At 45.1% G+C, this 22,816-nt stretch overlaps 1 protein-coding gene across 4 annotated transcripts; it reads right to left on the reverse strand.

Annotated features, from left to right (window-relative positions):
- Positions 1–62: 62 nt before the first annotated feature.
- On the reverse strand, positions 63–22,295 carry Srpx2 (sushi repeat containing protein X-linked 2). Of its 4 annotated transcripts, XM_085684934.2 has the most exons (13): positions 21,944–22,295; positions 21,733–21,784; positions 21,374–21,408; positions 20,099–20,311; positions 15,487–15,573; positions 7,541–7,732; positions 5,409–5,585; positions 5,001–5,127; positions 4,704–4,825; positions 3,145–3,324; positions 2,707–2,840; positions 1,585–1,706; positions 63–576 (listed from the first exon to the last, which is right to left on the reverse strand). In XM_085684934.2, the coding sequence occupies exons 4-13, from the start codon at positions 20,178–20,180 to the stop codon at positions 396–398; spliced, it is 1,404 nt and encodes a 467-aa protein (XP_085541060.2). In that variant the 5' UTR covers positions 20,181–20,311; positions 21,374–21,408; positions 21,733–21,784; positions 21,944–22,295; the 3' UTR covers positions 63–395. The 4 variants fall into 4 exon arrangements, with proteins under 4 accessions (XP_085541060.2, XP_048273797.2, XP_085541061.2 ...); XM_048417840.3 differs by lacking the exon at positions 21,374–21,408; XM_085684935.2 differs by lacking the exons at positions 21,374–21,408; positions 21,733–21,784.
- Between the last annotated feature and the right edge of the window lie 521 nt (positions 22,296–22,816).

Here is a 22,816-nt window from a genome sequence, read left to right on the forward strand (position 1 = left end):
CTGTTGTGATGCTGCCCTCTGCTGTCTCCAGAGAGTAAAGGAGCCATTGACGCCACAGGAAATGAATGAATTTAGGATTTACTTATCTGAAAGACTTTGGAGAACTAAGCAGAGGCTGTGGTCAGGAGAAGCCCGTCTATCCCCAACCCATTGCCCAGGGCCTGTTCTCAGTCCCTACCTACTTTTGTGTGTTCCTCCAGTGTTACCTGAAGTGGGGCCTTGCTTAGGTAAACGAATATTCTGCCCTAAAATGATGTCTGGAGCTGTACTAGATTTGGCAAACCTCACCCCCCCACCTGAGTCCTGCTCCCAACACTGTGGGCAAACATTTCCTCCTCAGGAAAGGACAGTTGGGCACCTCTTGCACTTGACCTCAGCCACATCCTGGCTCAAGGTCACTCGCAGATGTCCACTTGCTCCCTACGCCGGGCCAGCTCCTCGTTGCTCAGCAGGTAGTCATCGATGAATGTGAAGATTTCCTCAGGGGTGACAGGTTCCATGTAGCGTTCCCGGTCAATACCCTGCTTGTCAATTAACACCATGTTGAAGTAGGAACGAGTGAGGCGCTGGAATTGCCTAGACAGAGCAGGCCAGAGAGGTGTGAGACCTTGGTCTGAGTCCCCCAACTGCACTACTGCCCTCTGTTCTCTTATAGCTCCACCCTTTCCGGTGCCCCTCCCCTACCTGTCTCAAATCCTTTTTGCTTTTTTTCACCCCACTTCCTAGTCTTGGTAGCCGTAGTGGTCTAGCTTTCCTCCCTCACCCTAAACTGCCATTTCTGCACCATGTTTTTCCATTTTAGGCAAGGCTATTATCTAACTACATACAGGCTGCATGGAGCAATTCCAGGAAACGCGTATTGCAGACACTATGACTTATATGCACATCATCCTTAGCAGGCACAAGGTTGATGAGCAAATCCTACTTAACTCTCCCACCTGTAGCTGCAAGTCTGCTGTCTCCTTCCCCAGAGGGTTACCTAGTCTCTTTAACTGGCGGGAATCAGTCTGTCCCCATTGAAACTAAATCCTAGAGGTAGGTAGGTATTGGTTCTCAAACAGAGAGCACTGATGGCTTTATTGGACCTGAGTATAATTGGGGAACTGTAAGGCCGATAAGGGATAGATAATGAGAAAAGTCAACTTCTACCACCTGCTACCTATAACCTTCTCTTTCATGAGGGACAGATAGATAAGATTCAGATTGCAGTGACCAAAGATGCCTTTTTCTCCTTTGGAGACTGAAGGTAAACAGGGGAGTGCATAAGCAATGAGATCAGAAGCTTCCTAGTGATTCATGTCTGGAGTGGAATCCTTTGTGTCTCTCTCCGTTGTGGCTCTTCAAAGTCACCCGAGATGCTTTTATGAAAGCCCAGAGATGTGGATTGCAGCGGGGCCTGGTTATGTGTATTTGAAACCTCCACTCAATTGTCATGTTCCGTTCTAACCGAGCATCGCTCTCCTGACTTAGTACAGCTAAAAGAGTTCAAACATAAGAAATGTCTCCAAGAGCCCCCGCTCCTGCTTGCTAGTGTCCTGTATCAGGTTCTTGCCCACCCCTGCCCTGCAGCCTCCCAGCCTGCACCTGAGCTCCTCAATGATGCCGGCTGATAGTTGTTGCTCCCGGATACGCCCCACCTCCTGAGGTGGTTGCCCCACCAGCTCAATAATGGTCACATGCCGCAGGTCCAGTCCACAGGTGGATTGCTGGGAGGGAAGAAAACATTAAGTAGAACAGCCTTTTGCACTTAAATTTTTAGGCTCCTTGGCTGACTCCCACCTATGACCACATAGGGCAACATGGGAAAGGAATGGTTTCTGCAACAATCACACAATGTCATAATCAAGTTATCACACGCTTTGAGGTCTGTACAACCTCTTCCCTCTCATCCCCGAAGCCCTCGCTACACAAAAGAGTTTTATTATTCTGTTTCAGTGTCTGAAACTGATTCGCAACATGGATAGAAAAGAGAGAGGTAATTCTTGACAGCCACTGGGTCTGATCTTTTCATCAGTCTTCTACCTACCAACCTGCCTACCTATCTGCCTACATACATACATACCTACCAGTCTACCACCTACCTACCTACCTACCTACCTATCTCTCCCACTCATCAATTAAAATCACTGTGCAGCTTCCTCACTTTCCTTTATGATGTCATGGCACTTTTATCCCAATAGCGATTGGCAGCACAGACCCAGAGCTAGATAGCTTGGGTTCAGTCCCAGCTCTACCACTTCCGAGCTAGTGATCTTGGGCAAGTCACTGAATCTGTCTGTTTTCAGTTTCCTCACGTCTTCAGTGGGGCACACAATAGTACCTACATCAGAGGGGTTGTTGGGAGAACTAGCTGTACATGTGTAAAAGCATGTCAGTCATTACCTGGTACTTACCCAGCACTTATTATACAAGTAAAATTCCCTACAAACACACATGTAGTTTACTCTTAATATTTACTTTAATCATAGCTGTTTTACGGGCCTCTCCACATTGTTTTCCTAGCCTGCACCCAGTTCTTTGCATTATACATCTACCATTCCAGTGAACTTACTGACTTTTCCACAAAAATAATGCTTTTTAAAATGCGACCAGTGTACTCAATGACAAACCGAATCAAACACTACCTACAGAAACATAGGAATGTGTAGGCTTTGTGCTGCACAGAGGAACCTTTTTGCTAGGCCATGCTGGGGGAATAGGTCTCACCTGCAGCATGGAGATCTGCATTTTGTAGTATCGATTGGAAGGATCGGGAGCTGACACTATGAGAAGCCGCTGTTTCTCATAGAACTGATCTAGAAGGCCAGCAGCTGAGTTGACATTGACATTAATCTTCATAGCTAAGGCAGAAGCAGATAGTCAGTCAAAATGTGCCCTACTTCACCTTGCAAGGCATTCTGGTCTTTTACATCCTTTCCCTCCCTTCCCTGACGTGAATTCCAGAAGGAAACCTGAATATTTTATACCCTTCTTCTTGAGGTAGAAATATTCTCTGGGAGAATGTTGGCCCTTAAAGTTGACCCGTGTCAGAATCCCCGTCCTCCTACCATGCGCGTTAATATTAGACTTCTGGACCATGGAAGAAGTTCTTCCAAAGTGCCCCTGAGCCACAGGCCTGTTCACTCATTTCCTAGTTTCACTCACGAGTACAGACAGGTGGTGATCCTGACCACTGCCGACTTGACTGACAGACTCGGGATGGGGTGCCCTGGCGTTCATAGCCACCATCACAGTGGTATTCGCAGGTGGCACCATAGTTGTCCCCCGCAGAGGTGCAGGTGAGGTAGCCATGCTGTGGTGGCTTCAGAACCGGACAGCGTCTCACTGCCAGGGAAAAGCTCAAGTTAGGGGTTGTAATACCTCTTGTAGTCAGGAAAGGCAAAGGGGACCACTCCAGGCTTTCTAGAATAAGCGACTTTAGATAATCCAAATGAATGGCTTTTCTATGTTTCCAGGAGTCAGGAAACTGGAGGAATTAAATTTGAAATACAAACACAGGTTCCTAGTTTTTAGAAACACACACACACACACACACACACACACACAGAGAGAGAGAGAGAGAGAGAGAGAGAGAGAGAGAGAGAGTGAGTCATGGGGTGAGTATAAATGTATAAAAGAAAATGTTGTTATCTATATTTGTAAACTTTTATAGACACCCAGTGCAAAAATAACCACCTTGCAGAATGACTTTTTTCTCTTGAGACCTGGTCTCACAGTCAATATAGCACAGGCCAGAATGGATTCTCTGTGGAGCTCAAGAGGTCTCAAACCCACTGTCTTTCTGCCCTAGCTTCCTAGTGCCGATATTACGGGTGTGTGCCACCACATTTGGTCAGACTTACTTTTAATAGTATATAAATCAGATGAGTCCATGATGGACAGAATGATAAAACCAATCAGGATACAATCTTTGAGTAGAATTATTGTGATTGAAAGTATTTATGAAAACAATATCAAAGAATATGGGAAAAATGTTTGTGTTTTAATGAGAAGTGGAAAGGGGTGATCTTAAATTATATATTGTTAGTATATAGAGAGAAAAGACTCGAAGGAAGATACTAAAATGTTATCAACAATGAGCCACATGAGATGGGGTTAATAAATTATTATTTATGAATTGCTTTAATTTTACTTTTGTGACAGCACCCTGATATGTAGCCCAGGCTGACCTTGAACTTCCCATCCTCCTGTTTCTGCCTCATGTGCTGGGATTACAGGCATGTGCTGCATACCTGGCTGTTTCTTTATTTTAAAATGTCTAATTATGAGCATGAATTACTTTAATGTTGAGCAAGGCAAAGTGAAACGTGACAGGAAACAAAGAGGAAAACACCAGGCAACCAGAATTGTCGTTTCAGCGGATGTGAATGGGTGCAAAGATGGGTTAGATCTGCTCATTTTCCAGGGTGCAAAGATGGGTTAGATCTGCTCATTTTCCAGGACAAGAAAAGAAATAGACATAGACTATCTGTGAATTTTATCTAGATTTAGCAGAACCATAGAGTCTCACTGGAGAGTCAAGGTTTCTGCAAAGATTCTATGCCGAGTTAGTATGGGTTTTCTTGATAAGTCTGTTTGATGAAGTTGGCCTCTCCCCTGTGCACGCCCGATATTATCAAGAGGAGGGGGTTGCCGTGGGTTTCGGAAGGTCAAGGCAGAGCAGGAGTGTTGAATGGTGTGCCCAGTGAAGACCTTTTTCTGACCTTGTACTTTTACAATGAACTTGCAGCTGGCCCTGTTGTAGGCTCGGTCATAGGCAGTGTAACGAATCACATGCTCTCCTTCAGGAAAGTGAGAACCGGGCTCTGGGCCACGAAGTGTCACCCTGCAGGAGACAGGATGAAGGAGTTTACTGAGCTCCTAAGGGAAAGTTGTTTAGAATTGAGATCTGAGGTGCACCATCCCTTCGGGCACTGCCTGTATGATCTGACTGTGAGTCCCCCCCGGGGAACTGGGAGAAACTGCTGGGGACACAGGAGGCATGTACGACACATGCTTACCTGGTGATGGTACCATCAGCAGAATCTTTCACCAACGGTGGGTCCCAGTATACGCGAGCGGTTAGTTTCTCTGGCTCTGCCATCTTCTCACGTGAGTGAGGACAACGGATCTTGGGTGGATCTATGTCTGCCAAGGTCAAAGATCAAGTGTGGGTTGATAGATCCCCTACCTTCTCTCCTGGAAGCAATATTACGCACCACTGGTGCATAAAAGAACAAAAGTTCACTTTTATCTAAGAAGGGGGAAAGGAGCCTGGCTCTATAGGCAATAATGCTTAATGCTATGCCCATTGTGTATTCTCAGACACAATGTGTATGAGTTGTGTGGTCAGAATTCCACACCTTCTGTGAGTGCAGTGTCAGGTCCCTTTTGGCAGCAGAATAAGTGGAGAATCTCCCAGCATTTACCTACACATACAGGCTCGCCTCCACTCCATCGGCCATCATCCATGCAGATGCGACTGCGATCACCTTCCAGGTGGTAGCCACTGGCACAGCTATAGTCACAGCGGGAATCAAGCAGCACCCCGTTTGTGCAGGTGTAGCTGCCGCTAGTGATGAATGGCAGTGCGTGGCATCTCATCTCTAAGAGAGAACCAAACAGCGAGTTCAGCACCCCGTGGGACCATCTGGTGGGGTTATGTGAGCCTCTACCATAGGGAGATCCGTGTCACATTCAACAGAAACTATCGACAACTCACCCAGGCTGCTCTTAACATTTTCTATGGAACTGCCTTTCCTTCAGTTTGCTTTTTATTTTCATATTACAAAGTAAAGAAGCAAACTTAGTTGGATGTATAGTGGAGTCTGAAAGAAGTAAACCATTTGTCTGAGTCCATGATTATTGAAATAAGACCCCTTTTGGCATACTAACTTCACCTCTTGTTCTGTGATTTGCTTTCTCTGAGCCTCTCTGTTTTTCATCAGTAAAATATATTTACCTCCCAGGACAATTGAAGGAAAGCATCAATAATGGCTAATTTTTGATTCTTGTTCCTTAGATGCTGTGTCCTCTTCAAATGTTATGTGCCCTAAAGCATGTTCAAAGCTCCTTGGCTGTACACACAGTCCAGCCAAGGCTCACTTACAGTCAGCCGGCTTTCTGTCCACGCCGGTCAGACCACTGTCTGGAGGGCATGGTGATATTTAATAAAAGTGGAATCTGTGTGCTTTAAAGGCTGTTAGCACAGGATAATTGTGAGTCTGTCGTTGGTCTTCTCTGTGACATCAGATACTTGCGAGAAGGAAGCCACACAAATTTCTATAGCCTGTTGAAGTTATAATACTACATAATAATGTTAAAACTTTCTAGAAAAAAAATTGTATATGGACTCTGTTCAATTTTGCTTCCTAACTAAACTAAGTTCTAAGATTATTGCTTTGCTCTTTTCCTGTATTTGTTACATAAAAGTCACATCTAAAAATGACCTACTTGAAATCAGAACCAGAAATCAGAAAGATTGGTCTCTTCGGATGTATTCCTTAGTATTATTTGACAGTGAAAACAACATATTTGCCCATGAGGAAGGTCAAAGCTAAATACGGGACTCAATTGCAATAGCCACCTCCTTCTAGGCCCCTGGAAATGGGTATATTTCTATGCTTTTGACGAGTTTTATGTTTATAACTTATAGCCTTATATCTGTTTTGTCAGTTACAATTCAAATTCATTTGGGAACTCATGGCATTTAGGCTGGAGTTTAGGGCCTAAAGCAAGTTACTTATCACCACCAGAAGGGTTGGAGTGACTCTTTTCTGTCCCTCCACCTTTTCCTCCCCTTCATAGCTTCTCTTCTCAGCAAGCATATTTATCTCTGAATGCTCAGCACATTTGCATCCAGGAGGCCAACATGTATGTGCACACATTTCAGTTTCTATCCCATTGGCCTACTGGCAACCCAAGTGGGGCTGAGGAGCAGGGGGAGCTCCTGAAGCAGGCCCTGTAGAGCCCTGCGCACATGGATGCCCTTCACATGGTATTTGTTGATGGCATATGGAAGACAAATTGCCTCCGCCAAAGGGCTGAAGAATTTGAATAAAAGGTAGGGGTTTGGGAGTTGAAGAGATAGGATTTGAGTTATGTGTATTTGTTTCCCCATATTATGGCAATGGGGATTCTTCCTACTTTAAGGAGAAAATAATGACTAGCAGATGTCTCATTAGCTTTACTGGCAAGACCTTCTAAGGCTGTAGGCTAAGAAGGATGGCACTTGACCACAAGCAGGAAAGAGTCTGGAACACATCCTTGGAAGCTCCAAGAGGTGGCCCAGGCCCACATGCATTCCACATGGCCAAGTCTTGTCCTCCTACACACATCTCTGGGTTCTGTGAGTCATAGTGGCTGGCTGCCACTTAACTACCCATATTACTTGGACAGTAATCACATACAGAGAAAAATCAACTCCAACGTCAGGAAGAGGAGCTCTGTTGGAGGACTATGGAAAATTCCCAACTTTCACTGAGTAAAGGTATATACCATCCATGGCCAGCAGGCTGCCTTTTCTCTCACACATACCAGTACCTGCTCACATATGACTTACGCCTGCAGTAGGCCGTTCCAGACCAACGGCGGCTTGGCAAGCATTGCACCGACCTCCGTCCCATCAGTCGAAAGCCACGGTCACAGGAGAGCTCACAACGTGTGCCTAGGCTACTGTGATAATTTCCTCCCCTTGGTGAGTAGCATGTGGCTTCTCCATCCTGGATATTCAATGTATAACACCATCTGGGGACTGTCGAATCAGAAGAAAAGTAAGCTGGAATCAGCCTTACACAAAGAACGATAGGCAGCTGAGTAAAGCTGCGAGCGGAAGAGGTGGCCCTCATCAGGGAAGAGCACACCAACTGATTGTCTAGTGCTTAACAGTCAACCCCGAGAAGGTACACACAAGTAACATTATATAAAGATAAACACTAGATCAACTTCATAATATAATATAAACTTCAGGTCAAGGTGTTTGCTCAAGGGAAAAGAAAACCTGGGTTCACACATGATCTTATACACTGTTTAATGTGCCTCTATCCATAACTGCCAAAAATTGGTTCTATATGTGACTAGTGGAGTTAATGAGTTCCATCTCTGTTTAAGAAGGATGTGCTGGCACATGTGATGACACAGATAAATTGTAAGTGTACTGTGGGAAGCTAGGGAAGCGAGACTGCATAATAGGGCAAGTATACTGGGGCACACACAGGCAATACCATCTGCATAGAGTGCACATCAGTAGCTGCCAGGGGTGAGAGGTAAAGATAGGGGAGAAGTGCAAAATGGCAGCATGGGACAAGCTTCTGAGATGATAAAACTCCCCCCCCCTTTGATGCTAGTTGTCTGACTCCAGATAGTTGTCAAAACTCATAGAACTGTACACCAGAAAGTACATGCTGCTACATGCAAACTTAAAACGCCTTTTTAAAAGACATGGAAAATATGAATCAGAGAAGGAACAGGAACATGGCATCAAAGCAGACTACTGAGGACTGGAAAGCCAATCCCAGTTCAGCACCGGGCATACAAATTTACAGGCTGGCTGCACCATAAAGACACCTTAGTGATGACAAAATAAATGCCCCCTTCTGCTGGTTCCTTGTTCTTGTTTAGTTTTTGAGACTGTGTCTGTTATCTGGTCCCTGCTGGCCTCAGATGCATGGGTCCCTGCCTTCATCTCCCGAGTGGTGGAATGGCAGGTCTGCGCTCCTTGTCCTAGATGGTTCAGATTGAAGAGGGACACAAGGGAACAACTGGATGGTGGCCTGCATGAGGTTACCCATGCAGCACGGCGCAGAATTGTTTGTCTAGGATTTGGAAGGCAAAAGCACCACATACGCTCCTTTGATTTTCAAATCCCAGGGAGAAGGATAGGGGCAGCTTTTACCCAAAGCTCATTCCATTGGGAGGTCAAGAAACAATGAAGGGCTGGGGCCTCTGCATGCAACTGGAGAAGGAGGACAGATGACAGAGAGACAACTGTTTCTCAACCAGCCAGGCTTGAGGTTTCTAGCATTCGTCTAAGTCGGTGGCGGTGACAGTGCTGCCATCTGGAGACACCATCTCTGAATTACATAACGTTTCTTTTTTTATTTATAAAAGTTTATTAATTTATAAAAGTTTCAATTTCCGCCCCTCCTCCCAACACCCTCCTACTCCCTCTCCTCCTCCCTCTCCATCCCAAAGAGCAGTCAGGGTTTCCTGCCCTGTGGGAAGTTCAAGTTCCTCCCCCCTCCCTCCAGGTCCAGGAAGGTGAGTATCCAAACAGACTGGATCCCCAAAATCCAGTATATGCAGAGGAAACAAGTCCCAGTGTCATTGTCAATGGCTTTTCAGAAAGACCCCTTGTCAGCCACATTCAGAGAATCCGGCCACATTCAGAGAATCTGGTTGAATCACGTCCTCGTTCAGTCCCAGTCCAACTGGCCTTGGTGAACTCTCATTAGATCCGTCCCCTTGTATCAGTGGGTGATCGCTACACCGGTCAGATTAGCTAAAGTCAAAAACACCAATGATAGCCTATGCTGGAGAGGATGTGGGGTGAGGGGAACACTCATCCATTGTTGGTGGGAATGCAAACTTGTGCAGCCACTGTGGAAATCAGTGTGGCGTTTCTCAGGAAACTGGGAGTCAACCTCCCTCAGGACCCAGCAATTCCACTCTTGGGAATATACCCTAGAGATGCCCTATCATACTACAAAAGCATTTGTTCTACTATGTTCATAGCAGCACTATTTGTCATAGCCAGAACCTGGAAACAGCCTAGGTGCCCCTCAAAAGAAGAATGGTTACATAACGTTTCTTAAGTGCTAGGTTTGCAGAGCTGCTGATTACACAGCCATAACACATAGCACAAAGACTTACGTGGGAGGCCGGGACCGCAAAAGCACCTCTGTTCTATTTGTCCCCCATATTCTGTCAAGGAAACGCACACCAGAGTGAAACTGGCAGAGGAAACAAGACTAGGAGAGAGAAATACGAAGCTCAGAATCAATGCAGAGAGGGTGCTATGAGCCCAGCTACTGTAAACAAGTTCAAGCTTGCTGGCCTGGTCTCAGAAAGACAAATAGCACAGTTTTAAATATTTGTGATTCCTAGACTTTATACAGATGGAGAAAATCATGAACAAATAGAGCTGTATAGGGGAACAGAGGGGACTAATGGAAGCAGTGCAGGGTGAGGAACAGGAAGGCAGAGGGAGGGAGGGAATCCATCCAACACACAATATATATGTATAGGAATTTTTAAAAGATTGCTAGCCCAGAGGAATTGTAACGTAAGGACAGAATGTCGGGAGACAGGACATGGATGTTTTCAAATAAGGGAGAAGGTAGTTTCTAGGAATTGTAGTCTGGTGGCCTTGACGGGCTGCTAGATTATTTCAAGGTGAGGCTTCTGAGCCGCAGACGCACTCAAGAACAAGTAATTCCAGACTGACTTCATTTCCTTTTTGGGTAGGGCTGCTAGACCGGTAGAACAGGGGTGGTGATAGAGCTACGTGGAAGTCAGTGAGGTCTGGCAGACAATGCATTTCATTCAGGTCGCTGATCTGTAAAATGGGAGATAATAAAGCAGCCCCATGTGGCTGTGGTAAGAATCAAATCAAACCCCACACATGCTGGGCAGTGATGTCACACGCCTTTAATCCCAGCACTGGGAAGCAGAGACAGGTGGATCTCTGTGAGTTCAAGGCCATCTGGGTGTACAGCTCGAGTTCCAGGAGAGCCAGGGCTACACAGTGAAACCAAAAACCTCAAAAACAAAACCCTCCAAAACCAACCAAACAAAATGAAACAAAACAAAAAACAACCAAGCACACACATGAAACCCCCACTGCCAGGAATGATTTTCTCTAAATCACTGTCTGGGTTGGAGCCGCCGTCTCACCTGTCTCCAAGCACCAATACACAGGTCTCCATTCCCAGGACTTCCACTTGGTGATAGCACTTACAAACTGAAGGAAGTTTTGAAACGGTCCAGTTGCAGAGAAAATGATTACAAGGCGCAAAAGGGACTACAAAGGAGGCCAGGACCTCAGGTTGTACTTTTCCTGGCCACGCCTTTGCATGCCTCATTGATAGCCTGAGTTTGGTTTAAGCCCAGAGACTAAGTTGCAAAGAGAGCTACCGGATACTAGACACTGGGGCAAATGCTACTGTGTGACATATAAGTTTCTCAAGGGCTCTTTGATAATTTAAAAAATAACCAGTGAGGCAGGTAAGTAGTAACAATGGGGATGCCGGACCCTCCAAAAATATTTCTGGAGCGGGATGTGTGGGTTGGTGGCAGAACACTTGGCTAGCAGGTCTGAGACCCTGCATTTGGTTCAGAGCACCACATAAAGAAGAACCATTTGAATTTGATGCTTTTTAGTGTCAGATTCTTCCGATTTTGGTTCCCAGGAGGCTAACGGCCAGCACCTACTTTTCTATGCTCCTGTGGGAGTGGGCGCGATATACTTGGTTTCCTTTGTTAAACAGCTATCTGTTTGGAGTGATAAGCAGTAAATAAAAAAGGCCAGGTGAGTGAATGGTTTTGACAAACAAAAGAATAAATAAACAAAGCAAACATTCATTTCAGAAGCGGTGCATAGTCGATGTTTAATTAAATAATGAGGATCAGCAAGATGGCTGAGTGGGTAAATGCTCTTGCAAACAAGCCTGACCACCTGGGTTCCATCCACAGGGCTCACGTGGTAGAAGGAGAGAGCCAACTCTCTGACAAGTGGTCCTCTGGCCTCCACACATGTGCTTTGGCACACTTCCTCCAAGTAAATGAATAAATGTAATAAGAAAAACAAATTAATGGGTGGGGAAAACCCAGTGTGTACTAAATCAATTTGTGGGAAAAAACAGTACAGATTTTTCATCAATTTGAGGAAAAAAACAGTAGCTAAAACACGGATTTTATCTGGAAAAATGGTGTAAAAAGTTGTCAGATTGGGACACAAGGCTAGATTTAAAATGGGTTTACTAGGTCATTACATTGGGGGAATGCGGAAACTTAAGCCATGGAATCTAATTAGGAAACAACAGTCTTTGTCTATGTATGGAATAATAATAATTCCAATCCCGTGTATTAAAGAAATAATAGTTATTGGTGAATAAATGACTAGTGAGGAATGATGAGGAAAGGGGGTTATTAAATGTGGGGGACTGTTAGAAGTGTCACTGGGGTATTTGGAAGTCTGAGTCACTAAGTGGATGGTGGTAGTATTATTGTAAAGTAGGACAGTCAGGTTGCAGTAGAACTTTTTTCAGAGAAGACAAAAGAACTGCACTTTAGACATCTCTAAATGGGCGAGTCTAGCAGTGTTAGAGATGCAGTTCAGGAGCTCTGGAGCTAAGGCAGTGCTGTCCAAAATTCAGATGCCAGCTTTCTGCTGTCTATGGCCATTGCCAGAGATCCCGTTTCCTATTTTGGCTTCAACTGTGATCCGAATAGGGAACTTACATGAAATCCAAGGAAGGGGAAACAATAACAAAAGGATGTGCTTACTGCTGTTGAAGAAACTGAAGATACCGAAGCTCAAGGTCATAGGATTTGGTGTTCAAGGGAGAACTATCATTTTCAATGTGTTGTGTCAGCTGGAGATACATAGGTGGGTGGGGAAACAGGCTGCAGGGAATTTTGAGTCAGAGGCAGTGATTGTGCACCATTAGCAGTAAAAGAAGACAATAAAAGATAGCTAGAAAGGTGTATAAAACCCCAAACTTTGATCATTTTTCTACTGGAACTGCTTTCTCAAAGGTCACCATTTACTGCCTCAGTAACTGAAATATTTGCTATCATTTAATCTCTTTGTGATGCTTGCCATAGCTGATTCCATATCCTTTCCATATTTCTAAATTTTCATCCACAGCTTTTGTAATATTCTCGATAGACAATCTTCTTCTACACTGACTACTATTTTTGGCTCTTATTTGCTGTATCTCTCTCATTTCCTGTATCTTGTTCTCCTACTCTTATATAACAGTGCTTTCTAAAGTATTGTCCTTGTCTTTCTTTAGAGAGCCCTTTCATTTAAGCTGGGTGTTTACAAAACATCCTCTCTCTCGTTCAACTATCTGCCCCGCAACCTTCCAGATCAGTTTTCTTTTGTTTTTCTTGTGTATGTGTGTATATGTGTGTGTGTGTCTGTGTGTGTGTGTGTGTGTGTGTATACATCCACACAAGTGCCTGCTCACACATGTTGTTGTGTCTGTGTGTCCCTATCCTATGTAGTGCCAGGGATTGAACTCAGGTTGAGCCATCTCTTTGGCTCCTGGTTTACTTTTACTTTTTGTTTTGTTTTTCTCCCTCCGTCCCTCCCTCCATCTCTCCCTCCCTTCTTCCTCCTTCCGTCTCTCCCTCCCTCCCCCTTCCTTCCTTCCTTCCTTTTTTCTTTCTTTCTTTCTTTCTTTCTTTCTTTCTTTCTTTCTTTCTTTCTTTCTTTCTTTCTTTCTTTCTTCTCTCTCTGTCTCTCTCTGTCTCTGTCTCTCTCTCTCTCGCTCTCTCTTTCCTTCCTTCTTTCTTTCATTTTTCCAAGACAAGTTTTCTCTGTGTAGTCCTAGCTGTCCTGGAACTAGCTCTTGTAGACCAGACAGGCCTTGAACTCACAGAGATCTGTCTGCCTCTGCCCCCTGAGTGCTAGGATTAAAGGCATGTTCCACCACTGCCCGGCCCTAGTTTACTTTTTAAACTTTGTCTTTCTGAAAGGGTTTTTAAGAGTCCTCGTTGGTATTCAGATTAGGTTCTTTCAAACATTAGTTTCTTGACCCCTTTGCACATCAAATCTGCACTCAGTCTTATTATCTCCTTTGAAACATCTCTGGAATGCATCCTTTAATTGTGATGCTGGTAATTAAACCCAGGAGAGCCTTCTACACTCGATGCATTCACTCTGCTTTTGAACCTCACCTCTAATCCCTCTGGGGTCCATCCTTACTCTACATTTTGTTTTGTTTTGTTTTTGTTTTTCAAGACAGGGTTCCTCTATGTTAAAGTCCTGGCTGTCCTGGAACTAGCTCTTGTAGACTAGGCTGGCCTCAAACTCACAGAGATCCGCCTGCCTCGCCTCCCGAGTGCTGGGATTAAAGGCACCACTACTGCCCAGCTCTTACTCTACATTTATTTGCCCCCCAGAATCAAATGTTTCTACCTAACATTATTGTAACTGTTTCCTGGAAACTCTCCCCAGCTCAGGCTTTCCTTCTTTTAACCCATATTTTCTAAACAGAATAACCTACTTAGTGCTCTGAAATACCATTTATAGTATCGCCTCTCCGTGAAAACCACAATAACAGTTAAACTCTTATGTGTGTCCAGGAAAGCATGGACAGAGATAATCATAACCTGAAGTCATATTTGACGCCACCCAAACTAACTTTCTATCTAATAAAGGAATTACTGTTCAGCATTCTTGCTGAGTCTCCTTAGAAGGACCACCATGTCACTGGGCCTTTCCTAATTCACTCTTTATATTCAATTCTATTCTCTCCTACTCCACCCATATTCCATCCCTTCAAGTCAGTGTAATTTCTTCTTAGTTCCTTAGAGCAGTGAATTTGGTTTTACCTTAACATCTTTGGTCATCTGCTTTGGCAAATGTCTGCTTATCACCTCTCCCAGTTCACAGCAGTCTGCTCATCGTTCAGCACCTGTCCTGAATGTCATCTTTCATGCGTGACCACGTTCCTAAATTCTTCATCTTAAACTCCTACTTCATTTATGGCTACCGCACAGTTTCACACTTATTTGCTCTGCGTGTGTTAATTTTATTCTCGCTTCATGCCCACCAGAATGCAAGCTCATGGGGGGTGGGGGCCCAGAACCCTGTAGTAGCCCTTGTATTTCCCATAGGCTCACCCGGCACAGGAATAGACATAGAGCAGGGGCTCAGTCTATGCTGAGTGACTCGTAATAGGTGAGCAACCTTCAGGCCAGGGAGGTGAACCCACACAGCAAGTCAGTAACCAAGTTTGTAATTAGAAATTATAGCACACCTGCTGGGTGTGGAGGCACACCCCTGGAACCTCAGCACCAAAGAGACTGAGGCAGAAGAATCTTGAGTTCAGAGCTGTCCAGGGATACCTAGTGAGACCCTGTCTCAAGGAAGAAATGAACAAAATGAGAGGGCGTGGGCTCAGTGCTATAGTGGATGTGCAAAAACAAAACAAAAATAAAAACCAACCACAACAAAAGCCATAACTATTTTTTTCTTTCTTTCTTTTTTTTTTTTTTGTTTCTCGAGACAGGGTTTCTCTGTAGCTTTGGAGCCTGCTCTGGAACTCACTTTGTAGACCAGGCTGGCCTCAAACTCACAGAGATCCTCCTGCCTCTGCTTCCCAAGTGCTGGGATTAAAGGCGTGCACCACCACAGCCTGCCTAAAACCATAACTCTTGATTCTCTGAGCTGCAATTGGAACACATGAGCTAAACATAGATGGGGATACTTCTGGGAAGATCCAGATCTTAGTCCAGACAACATCTTCCGTGAGCTTGAGAAGCAAGGAGAATTACCTCGGTAGTCCAGGGTGCGGGCGGGGGTGGCTGGGACCTCTTCTGCATATACTTCATTGTAACTTTCCTCTGGAGAGTAGCCGGACCCTAGGATGAGGAACAAAATACAAAAGTGTATTCGTTTCCCACTCAGGTATTTCCCAGTACCCTAACCACTGTCTTTTCTAGCACTTCAGGATAGGGTTGCCAAGTGATTTGTAAAACTGCAGAACCTGCTGTGGGTAAGCTTGGTCATTATGAGGTCCACAGAGAGCAACCCCAGAGGGGTGAGGGATGATGGGGGCTCTGGTTGTATTAGATGACTTTCAAAACAGAAAAACTGGACTTCTTAACCACCTATCAATCCTGCCAGTCTAGACAATAAACAGCCCAGTCCCTTGATAAAGCTCACTAGTCTTCTTTGTGAGACACTGATAGCCACACTCTGGGGATAGACTGTTGTCCCAGCTCTGAGGAAATAATAGCACCTAAGTATCTTCTCCAGTGACAGACAGTACACAGTTCTCCAAGGGAAACAGCGTTTCAAGCTCGCTCACTAGCCTACAGGGCATATTAACCACCTGACTGTTATTGCTCTCTGGCCTGCCAAGGCAGAGATGGATGGCTTAAAGGGCAAAAGGGAAGGGGAATTCTTTCATAAGCACTTTATTGCAGCTTGGAGTAAAAAGATAAGTCAGAGGAAGTTTTGTTTTTTTTTTCCTCTCTCTCTCTCTCTCTCTCTCTCTCTCTCTCTCTCTCTCTCTCTCTCTCTCTCTCTCTCAGTGTTCCGGATTGAACCTAGGGCCTCACACAGGTAGTGCAATGACTCTATGGTACGGCCATCACAGTAAGCTCCCACTCCAAAGGCAGAGTCCTTGAGGTAATTTCCTCTTGTTCTGGTAGGAGCAGGTTTAGCGGTGAGCTGCTGAACTTGACAAAACTTCCCAGTCTATCTACTTCCATGCAGTTCAGTGGCACCGTTCCTGGTGGTGGCAGATCTGCGGCTGTCGCAGAGACTAAACAGTATGTTCCCCCAGACGCAGGAAATCAGTCACGAATGTGAACTAATTGGAAAACAATTTAGTTCTTTCCATAGCAAAATTTCCGGAAGGCCTTCTCTGAAGTCCCTGGGCTCTAATGCATGTTCAGGAAAAGGGCAGGCAGCCCTGTTGGAGTCTGAAGACAATTCTCCATTTCCAGGAGAGGGTGTACTTCCAAGAGTGGGCCGGGCTTTAGAGCTGGAGCCCTCTGACCTGTGTAAACACACCAAACATAAGCTTGTGGGCTTTTCCAGGGTGGAGGCACAGGACCTCCTGCGCTAAAGGGTGGAGCAGAGGGCAAGATGATGAAGCTCCTTGACTCCCCAGGGCCCAGGCTAGGAGTGTGTGAGTGTGTGTGTGTGTGTGTGTGTGTGTGTGTGTGTGAGTTGGGGGGTGGGTGTGGATGTCAGTCCAACTTGGTAAACATGGAGATGAATCAAATTGCAAGTTTGTCTTATGAAATCATATCCTCATTGGTTTACCCTCATTCCAAAGGAAAGGGGTCACTTTTTCTCTTCAGTTTGACGCTTTTCACATTTCACCACCGACTTTCCTTTATTTCTCCGCGGGTTCCCCCTCTTCCCTTTTCCACATGGGAGGTTTGTTTGTGCTGCATGGACTCCTTGTCAGCTGTTTCCGTTTAGTGTTCGCCTCAATCCCTCACAGCTCCTGGAAGCAGGAGGCCAACTGTGCTTGGTTCCCTAAAGTATTCGGTCTCCCCATTGTCCTTGCAGAGCTAGCCTGTGAGGAAATGCTCCTCAGGGAGCAGCTGTTTGCCAGAAGCCGAATCAGGGTGTCATAGGCCTACGTCTGGATAAAGTAATGACAATGACAACTTAGCCCTTACTCTGTAGAGCATATGCTAGCTCATTATGTTGCCATAACATCTCAACTGGGTACACACCATTAACGCTCTCCTACGTGTAGACACAGGCTGACTCGGGAACAAAGGGAGTGGCTCACGACCTCCTAGAGAGTACTCACAGCCCGGGCCTGTTTGAACCCCATGGACTAGACTCAGATACTAAACTTTAAATGGTGGTAGAGAAGGTGTTATGACTATGTCCAGAAGGGATAAAGAATCAAAGTCTGTCTTGCAATCTAGTATTTTTACTGTGGCAGTGGGGTGGGGTGGGGGAAACCATAGACTACCATGCATTTTATACCATTCCAGAATTACAGGGGATGTGGGAGAGCTGAGGGGAAGACTCAATCCCATAATTATAGTCTCCACCAGCGTACGGAGGTAGTTAAGCCGGTGCTAGGTTTCCTTTGTACCAGGACTGAGCTTGGGCTAGCTAACCGCTTAAACGTTCCCCTGTCTCCTAGTTGCCTACTTTTGAATATTGTATGCACAAGTTGGGATACTGAAGTGGCTATAAGAATGAAGCTAGACAGAAGGACACTGCCCCTGCATCATTCCATTTGCTTGAACATCTCTTGGTTCCTTTGCATTGGTCAGTGGTTGCTTACTATGTGGTCTGTTACAAGGTTTCTTCAGATTCCACAGTCAAGTGGGATGCTCTACATCCAGCCCTTCATGATTGTATGGTTGGAAAGGTATTTCATAATTGAAGATGTTAAGAGCCACATTAATGCTTGGTCTCTGATGACAAATACAGCTGGAATCCCTGACATTATATATATATATATATATATATAATGTATATTATATATATAATCATATATAATATATATATTATATATACACACACATCTTTAACACACTCAGTTTTATGTATAGTCTCTAACATTTCCAGCTCTCTGTTGATTATTCCTGGATGCATTTTCTAACTTGCCTTGGGTTCACACTTGGTTGCTTTCTTTGTTTCATTCCCATTTGAGAACAAAGCCAAACAAGAGAACAAAACAGTCCCTGGGAGTTACAGGCAATATGCATCACATATTTGCTGAAAGAATGAATGGGCAAATGGAAACAAACCCAGTGGTTAAGCCAGCACTGAAGGGAAGAATCTTTAAATCTCCAAGTATCTACCATCATGCAGCCTTCTAAGAAGGCTTGCAGGGCTGCCAGAGACTTAGCAGCCTGGGTTCCTTCCAAGCAGTGTTGCCTGTGGTGATTCCTGTAGAAGTGGGGAGTGTCTGATTCGCAAACAGCCCCCCGAGAACCTCAAATGAAGTTGAGTGTTTTTAATACCTTGTCTGAAAACCTCTAGCATCTCGGGCTTTAATGAGTTTCATACAGGTGTTCAAAGTTGTACTTTGAACCATCGGATCTTCACTCCTTTATTGGTCTTCTAGACTTGAAGTCAGGGGGCGTTTGGGGAGAACAGCTGCATGTTTATCTCCGGAAGACTTGGGACTCTCTTAACCCCAAACAGTGTGTGCTCTGCCAAGGGCTTGATTTGAATTTCTTCAGCTGAATGTCAGCCCTTGTGCTTCACCCCCTATGAAGCCAGGTTAAGCCAAAGCAGGGAAGAAGCTTGCATACTTGCTTGAAAGCTGGATGCAGCTGTTCCAGACAAACAGAGCTGCTGCCAAAGGCCTCTACCAGGAGCTAGGGGTATGTGGAAAATTTTAGCTGCGATGGCGGTGGCTATGATGGTTGCAGTTTGTTATTTACTCATCTCTGGATATTTTCCTAACCCCACTGGCTGGGACTGCCTCATTCTCCTAGCTCACTCCCGCCTCTGTGAGGGCAGACACGGCAGGCCACAGAATATTCTTAGCACTTGAAATGGCAATGGAACTCAATCAAAAACCCCTGTATGGTGGTTCAGTATCCTTTCCCTGTCCCCCTTGCATTCTCTCCCCCTCTCCTCAGAGCATTCTTGTTGGCTTGCTGTGTCTCCCAAGGGTGCAGAGTGAAATAGTCAAGGACTCCAGGAAGCTGCTTCCTTTCTGAAATAAGGAAAAACCCCAAAGAGCCTGGGGGATTCCTAATTAAGAGAATGTAGTCTGTACTGTCATTGACTGTGTTAGCCAAAAAAGGCTATACAAATCCTATAGGTAAACTGGGAGGAAGAAAGAAAAAAAGGGGGATTGTTTTGTGGGTTCTCCCCTCTTAGTAGACTGCCTGTCTCCCCCTTTTTCTTTCTGAGATACATGACCTGAGTCCTGTATAGTCTTGACAAGGATATTTGACTCAGGGAAAAATTAATATTGATAAATACTTGGCTTATTAAAAGCAGATTAGAAGTTATCAGTGGGCTGTGGATGGAGTTCAGTGGTAGAGAACGTGCCTAGCATTTGTGAGACTCTATGTTCAACCCCTTGCATAGAAAGGCAGACCTATAACAAAACAACCAAACACACAGCCAAACCTAAAAACCCCAAGTTGTCAGGAAGTTAAGTGAAAATGACAACAGAAAAGAAGAAAATAGGAAACATCGCCTCAAAGGTCACCCTGTCTCACTCTTTCACTTTAGTTAGTGTAGCCCTAATGGCTGGGGTACCTCTTGCTGGGGTGCCTTATGGGACTTGGTTGGTAGCCCTTTTTAATCTTTGGTCATCTTGATTGCCATCCAACAGTTTTTCTCTGGACCTAGTAGTCTCATTCTTGCCTCTTCTATGTCTTGGAGTAATAGTTCTTGACTCCCTAGAAGGAATGGACGACAGCTCCCAGAACTCACCTGTGTACCATGTTGGGGTCACTGCTGGCATTAGGAAGAGCAGCAGGGAGAGAGCGCCTCCTTGAGTCAGTTGACCAGCCATCCTTTACAGGGAAACTTCAGGAGATGAGAGGGAGGGCTAGGTGGCTCGAAGAAACGGGGTAAGGGAAAATGACTTTCAGAACCGAGTCAGCTATGAACTCCTCAAAGTGAGAAGAAGCGGATAGATGGGATCTGTGGGGAAGAGAATTTTAAGATTAATCAATTCCAGTTGTATAATCTGCCTCATAAACCTTTCCTGCTTCATAGGATAATAAGACTTATTTGAATTTATGGTTCCCTTTTCTCCAGGCAGGAAGAGGAAGGCATTAAGCAACTAATCCTCAACTTACTCTGGTGCCATCAAGTGTGACAATTGCATGATCCAAGTCACAGGGAGGGACACTGGAGTTCTGAGAGCAGGGACATGCTAACATAAAGTCACATAGAACTGGGGGGTGAATCTGGAAATCCAAAGGCTGCCAGTTAGGGATTTTGTCCACTCAGTGTTTCCTAACCACAAAGCTGGGGAAGCATCGACATATATGGCCCAAGACCTTGAGCTCTAGAGTGAGGCAGACCTGGATATGAATCCAGTTCTGTCACCAACTAGCAAATGAGGTAACCTCTCTAAGCCTCTGTCTCTTCACACATAAACGAGGAGCAATAGTACCTAGCTGAGGGGCTATATTCTCGTCTGCTACAGAAGCAAACCGCAAGTGTGTTTCCCCATTATTACTGCTAACTTCATATTGGACCAGGCAGGGCGTTTCTTTTCTCTAGCCTCCAGGCAGTAACTATAATTCTGCTCTCTTCTTAGCTTTGGTTTTTGAGGCTTAGTGGCTGGACAGTCACTTCTGGCTTTCAAGTCCAGCCTCCCCCTCCCGTTTTGCCCTGCTGAACTAGCAGAAAGGCAGGGAGGTTGAAGAGGACCTAATCACACAAGGACAGTATGCCCAAGCTCCTATGGCTATCTCTTTTTCCTTTCTGGGGAAATCTTCACACTAATGAGAGGAGATAAGAGAATCTGTGGTGCTACTGGACAAGCACTCCCCAAGTAGTAGTATTAGAACTTGCTGCCCATTGATACAGAAACCAGTCACTGGGCCTTTCAACAGCATCAGTTCACCCACGTGCTTTGGATGCAATGCCATGCTCGGAAGAGAGGCAATTCTCAGAAATGGAGAGGCAAGAAACAATGGCAGATTCTGGGCAGGGTCCTTAAGGGCCGTCTGATAAAGCCAACACTTCATTTACCAAGTTGTCACTCCTTGACTTCATATCTGCAGTGGCTATGAAATAGGAGAGAGGGAAAAGTGAGAGTAAGTGGGGGTAAAGAAAGTAGAAGGCTGTGCTAAGGATGCTGACAAGAAAAGAAAGTCTAAAGGAGATAAAGGGAATAGATGGATTCAATCACCAAGAGGGAACCAAAAAAGAGTGGAAAAAAAGAGCCAGGCAAATGAACTAATCACTGACCCTTCTCTCATAAACAGCCCCCAGACAGTTCCTTTGCAGTGGAATAAAGGTTTTCCTGTGTCAGCCCCCAGACTCTTAGAGCCCATGACCTCTCTCCTGTCCACCTCCTCCCCAGTCTCAGACTGAAAAATTGGACTCACCGGAGGGAGCCATCCTTCTGCTGGAAGCCGAGAAGAGAGCAGGAACATGCATCTGCAGCCAGCACAAATGAAAACAGCATATGGTCCAATTTCATTAAAAAACGTTCTCCCCCTCCACGGCCAGGCCCAGCATCTGAGTCCCGGGTCTGTTGACCTCTCCACTGCTGTGAAATGGGGCACTGTGCTGTGAGGGATTAAGTACAGTACTTACCTGTTTTTTATTTTATTTTTTTGCGGTCTTGTTCTCTCTCCTCTTTCTCCTTGCTCTCTGCTCCTCTCATCAGTCGTGGGGGAAAAAAAAACCCTTCTATTTTAACATTCCTAGAACCAGTGGCTCCTGGTCTGTCAGGGCCTCTGGGATTCTGGTAACACTGCCCAGATGTTGGGACGTTTGCATCTGCCAAAAGTTGTCTTAAAGCTATATTATCCCCAAAGCTATAGCTGTTACTCCTCAAGAAGAGAGATTTAGGCGGGGGAGGAGAACCAGGAAGATTAGAGGAGCGGGGCTGTCTGCCGCAGAACAGGGCCAGTGTGACTGACACTGGCCCCACGCTCTGAGTGTAGTGATGACTAACAAAGGACTTGCAGAGATGTGTCCAGGAGGAACACTACATTTTATGACTCAGCATGACGTCAGGGTTGAATGAAAAGGAATCTCACCAGCTCCAGAGAGCAGAGGCATGTAGCTGACTTTAGCTTTCCCTAGGAAATTATCCCTGTAGTTCTTTAGTTCTCCCAAATTCCCAGTTGCGTCTTCACAGGCTTGATATACAGGGCTAGACCACTTTGAAACTTTTCCATCAATGACTTGACTTCTTTTTGTTGTTGTTCTTTTAGAATTTTTTTCATACAATGCATCATGATCATGTTTTCCCTTCCCCCAATTCCTCACAGATCCTCCCCACCTGCCTCCCCACCCAACTTTATGTTCTTTTTCTTTCTCTTTAAACAAACAAACAAACACTTTCTCTGGCCATAAGTTTATGATAAGATTATGTTTACAAAAATATCATGCATTTTTTTGTGTGTATAGTTTTAGGGAATCAAACCTAGGACTTTTCTTATTTTTTTTTTGAGACAGGGT

This window comes from Myodes glareolus, chromosome X (genome assembly GCF_982192425.1).
Source record: "Myodes glareolus chromosome X, mMyoGla1.1, whole genome shotgun sequence".
NCBI classification, from domain to species: domain Eukaryota; kingdom Metazoa; phylum Chordata; class Mammalia; order Rodentia; family Cricetidae; genus Myodes; species Myodes glareolus.

Excerpts from the sequence above, each read along its gene's own strand:
- Srpx2 (XM_085684935.2), bottom strand. The coding sequence starts at position 20,180 with ATGGCTGGTCAACTGACTCAAGGAGGCGCTCTCTCCCTGCTGCTCTTC. Across the intron at positions 7,733-15,486 it reads CCGCACCCTGGACTACCGAG|TCCCCAGATGGTGTTATACA; the intron begins GTAATTCTCCTT and ends CTGATTCGACAG. Across the intron at positions 5,586-7,540 it reads TGGAACGGCCTACTGCAGGC|AGATGAGATGCCACGCACTG; the intron begins GTAAGTCATATG and ends GTTCTCTCTTAG.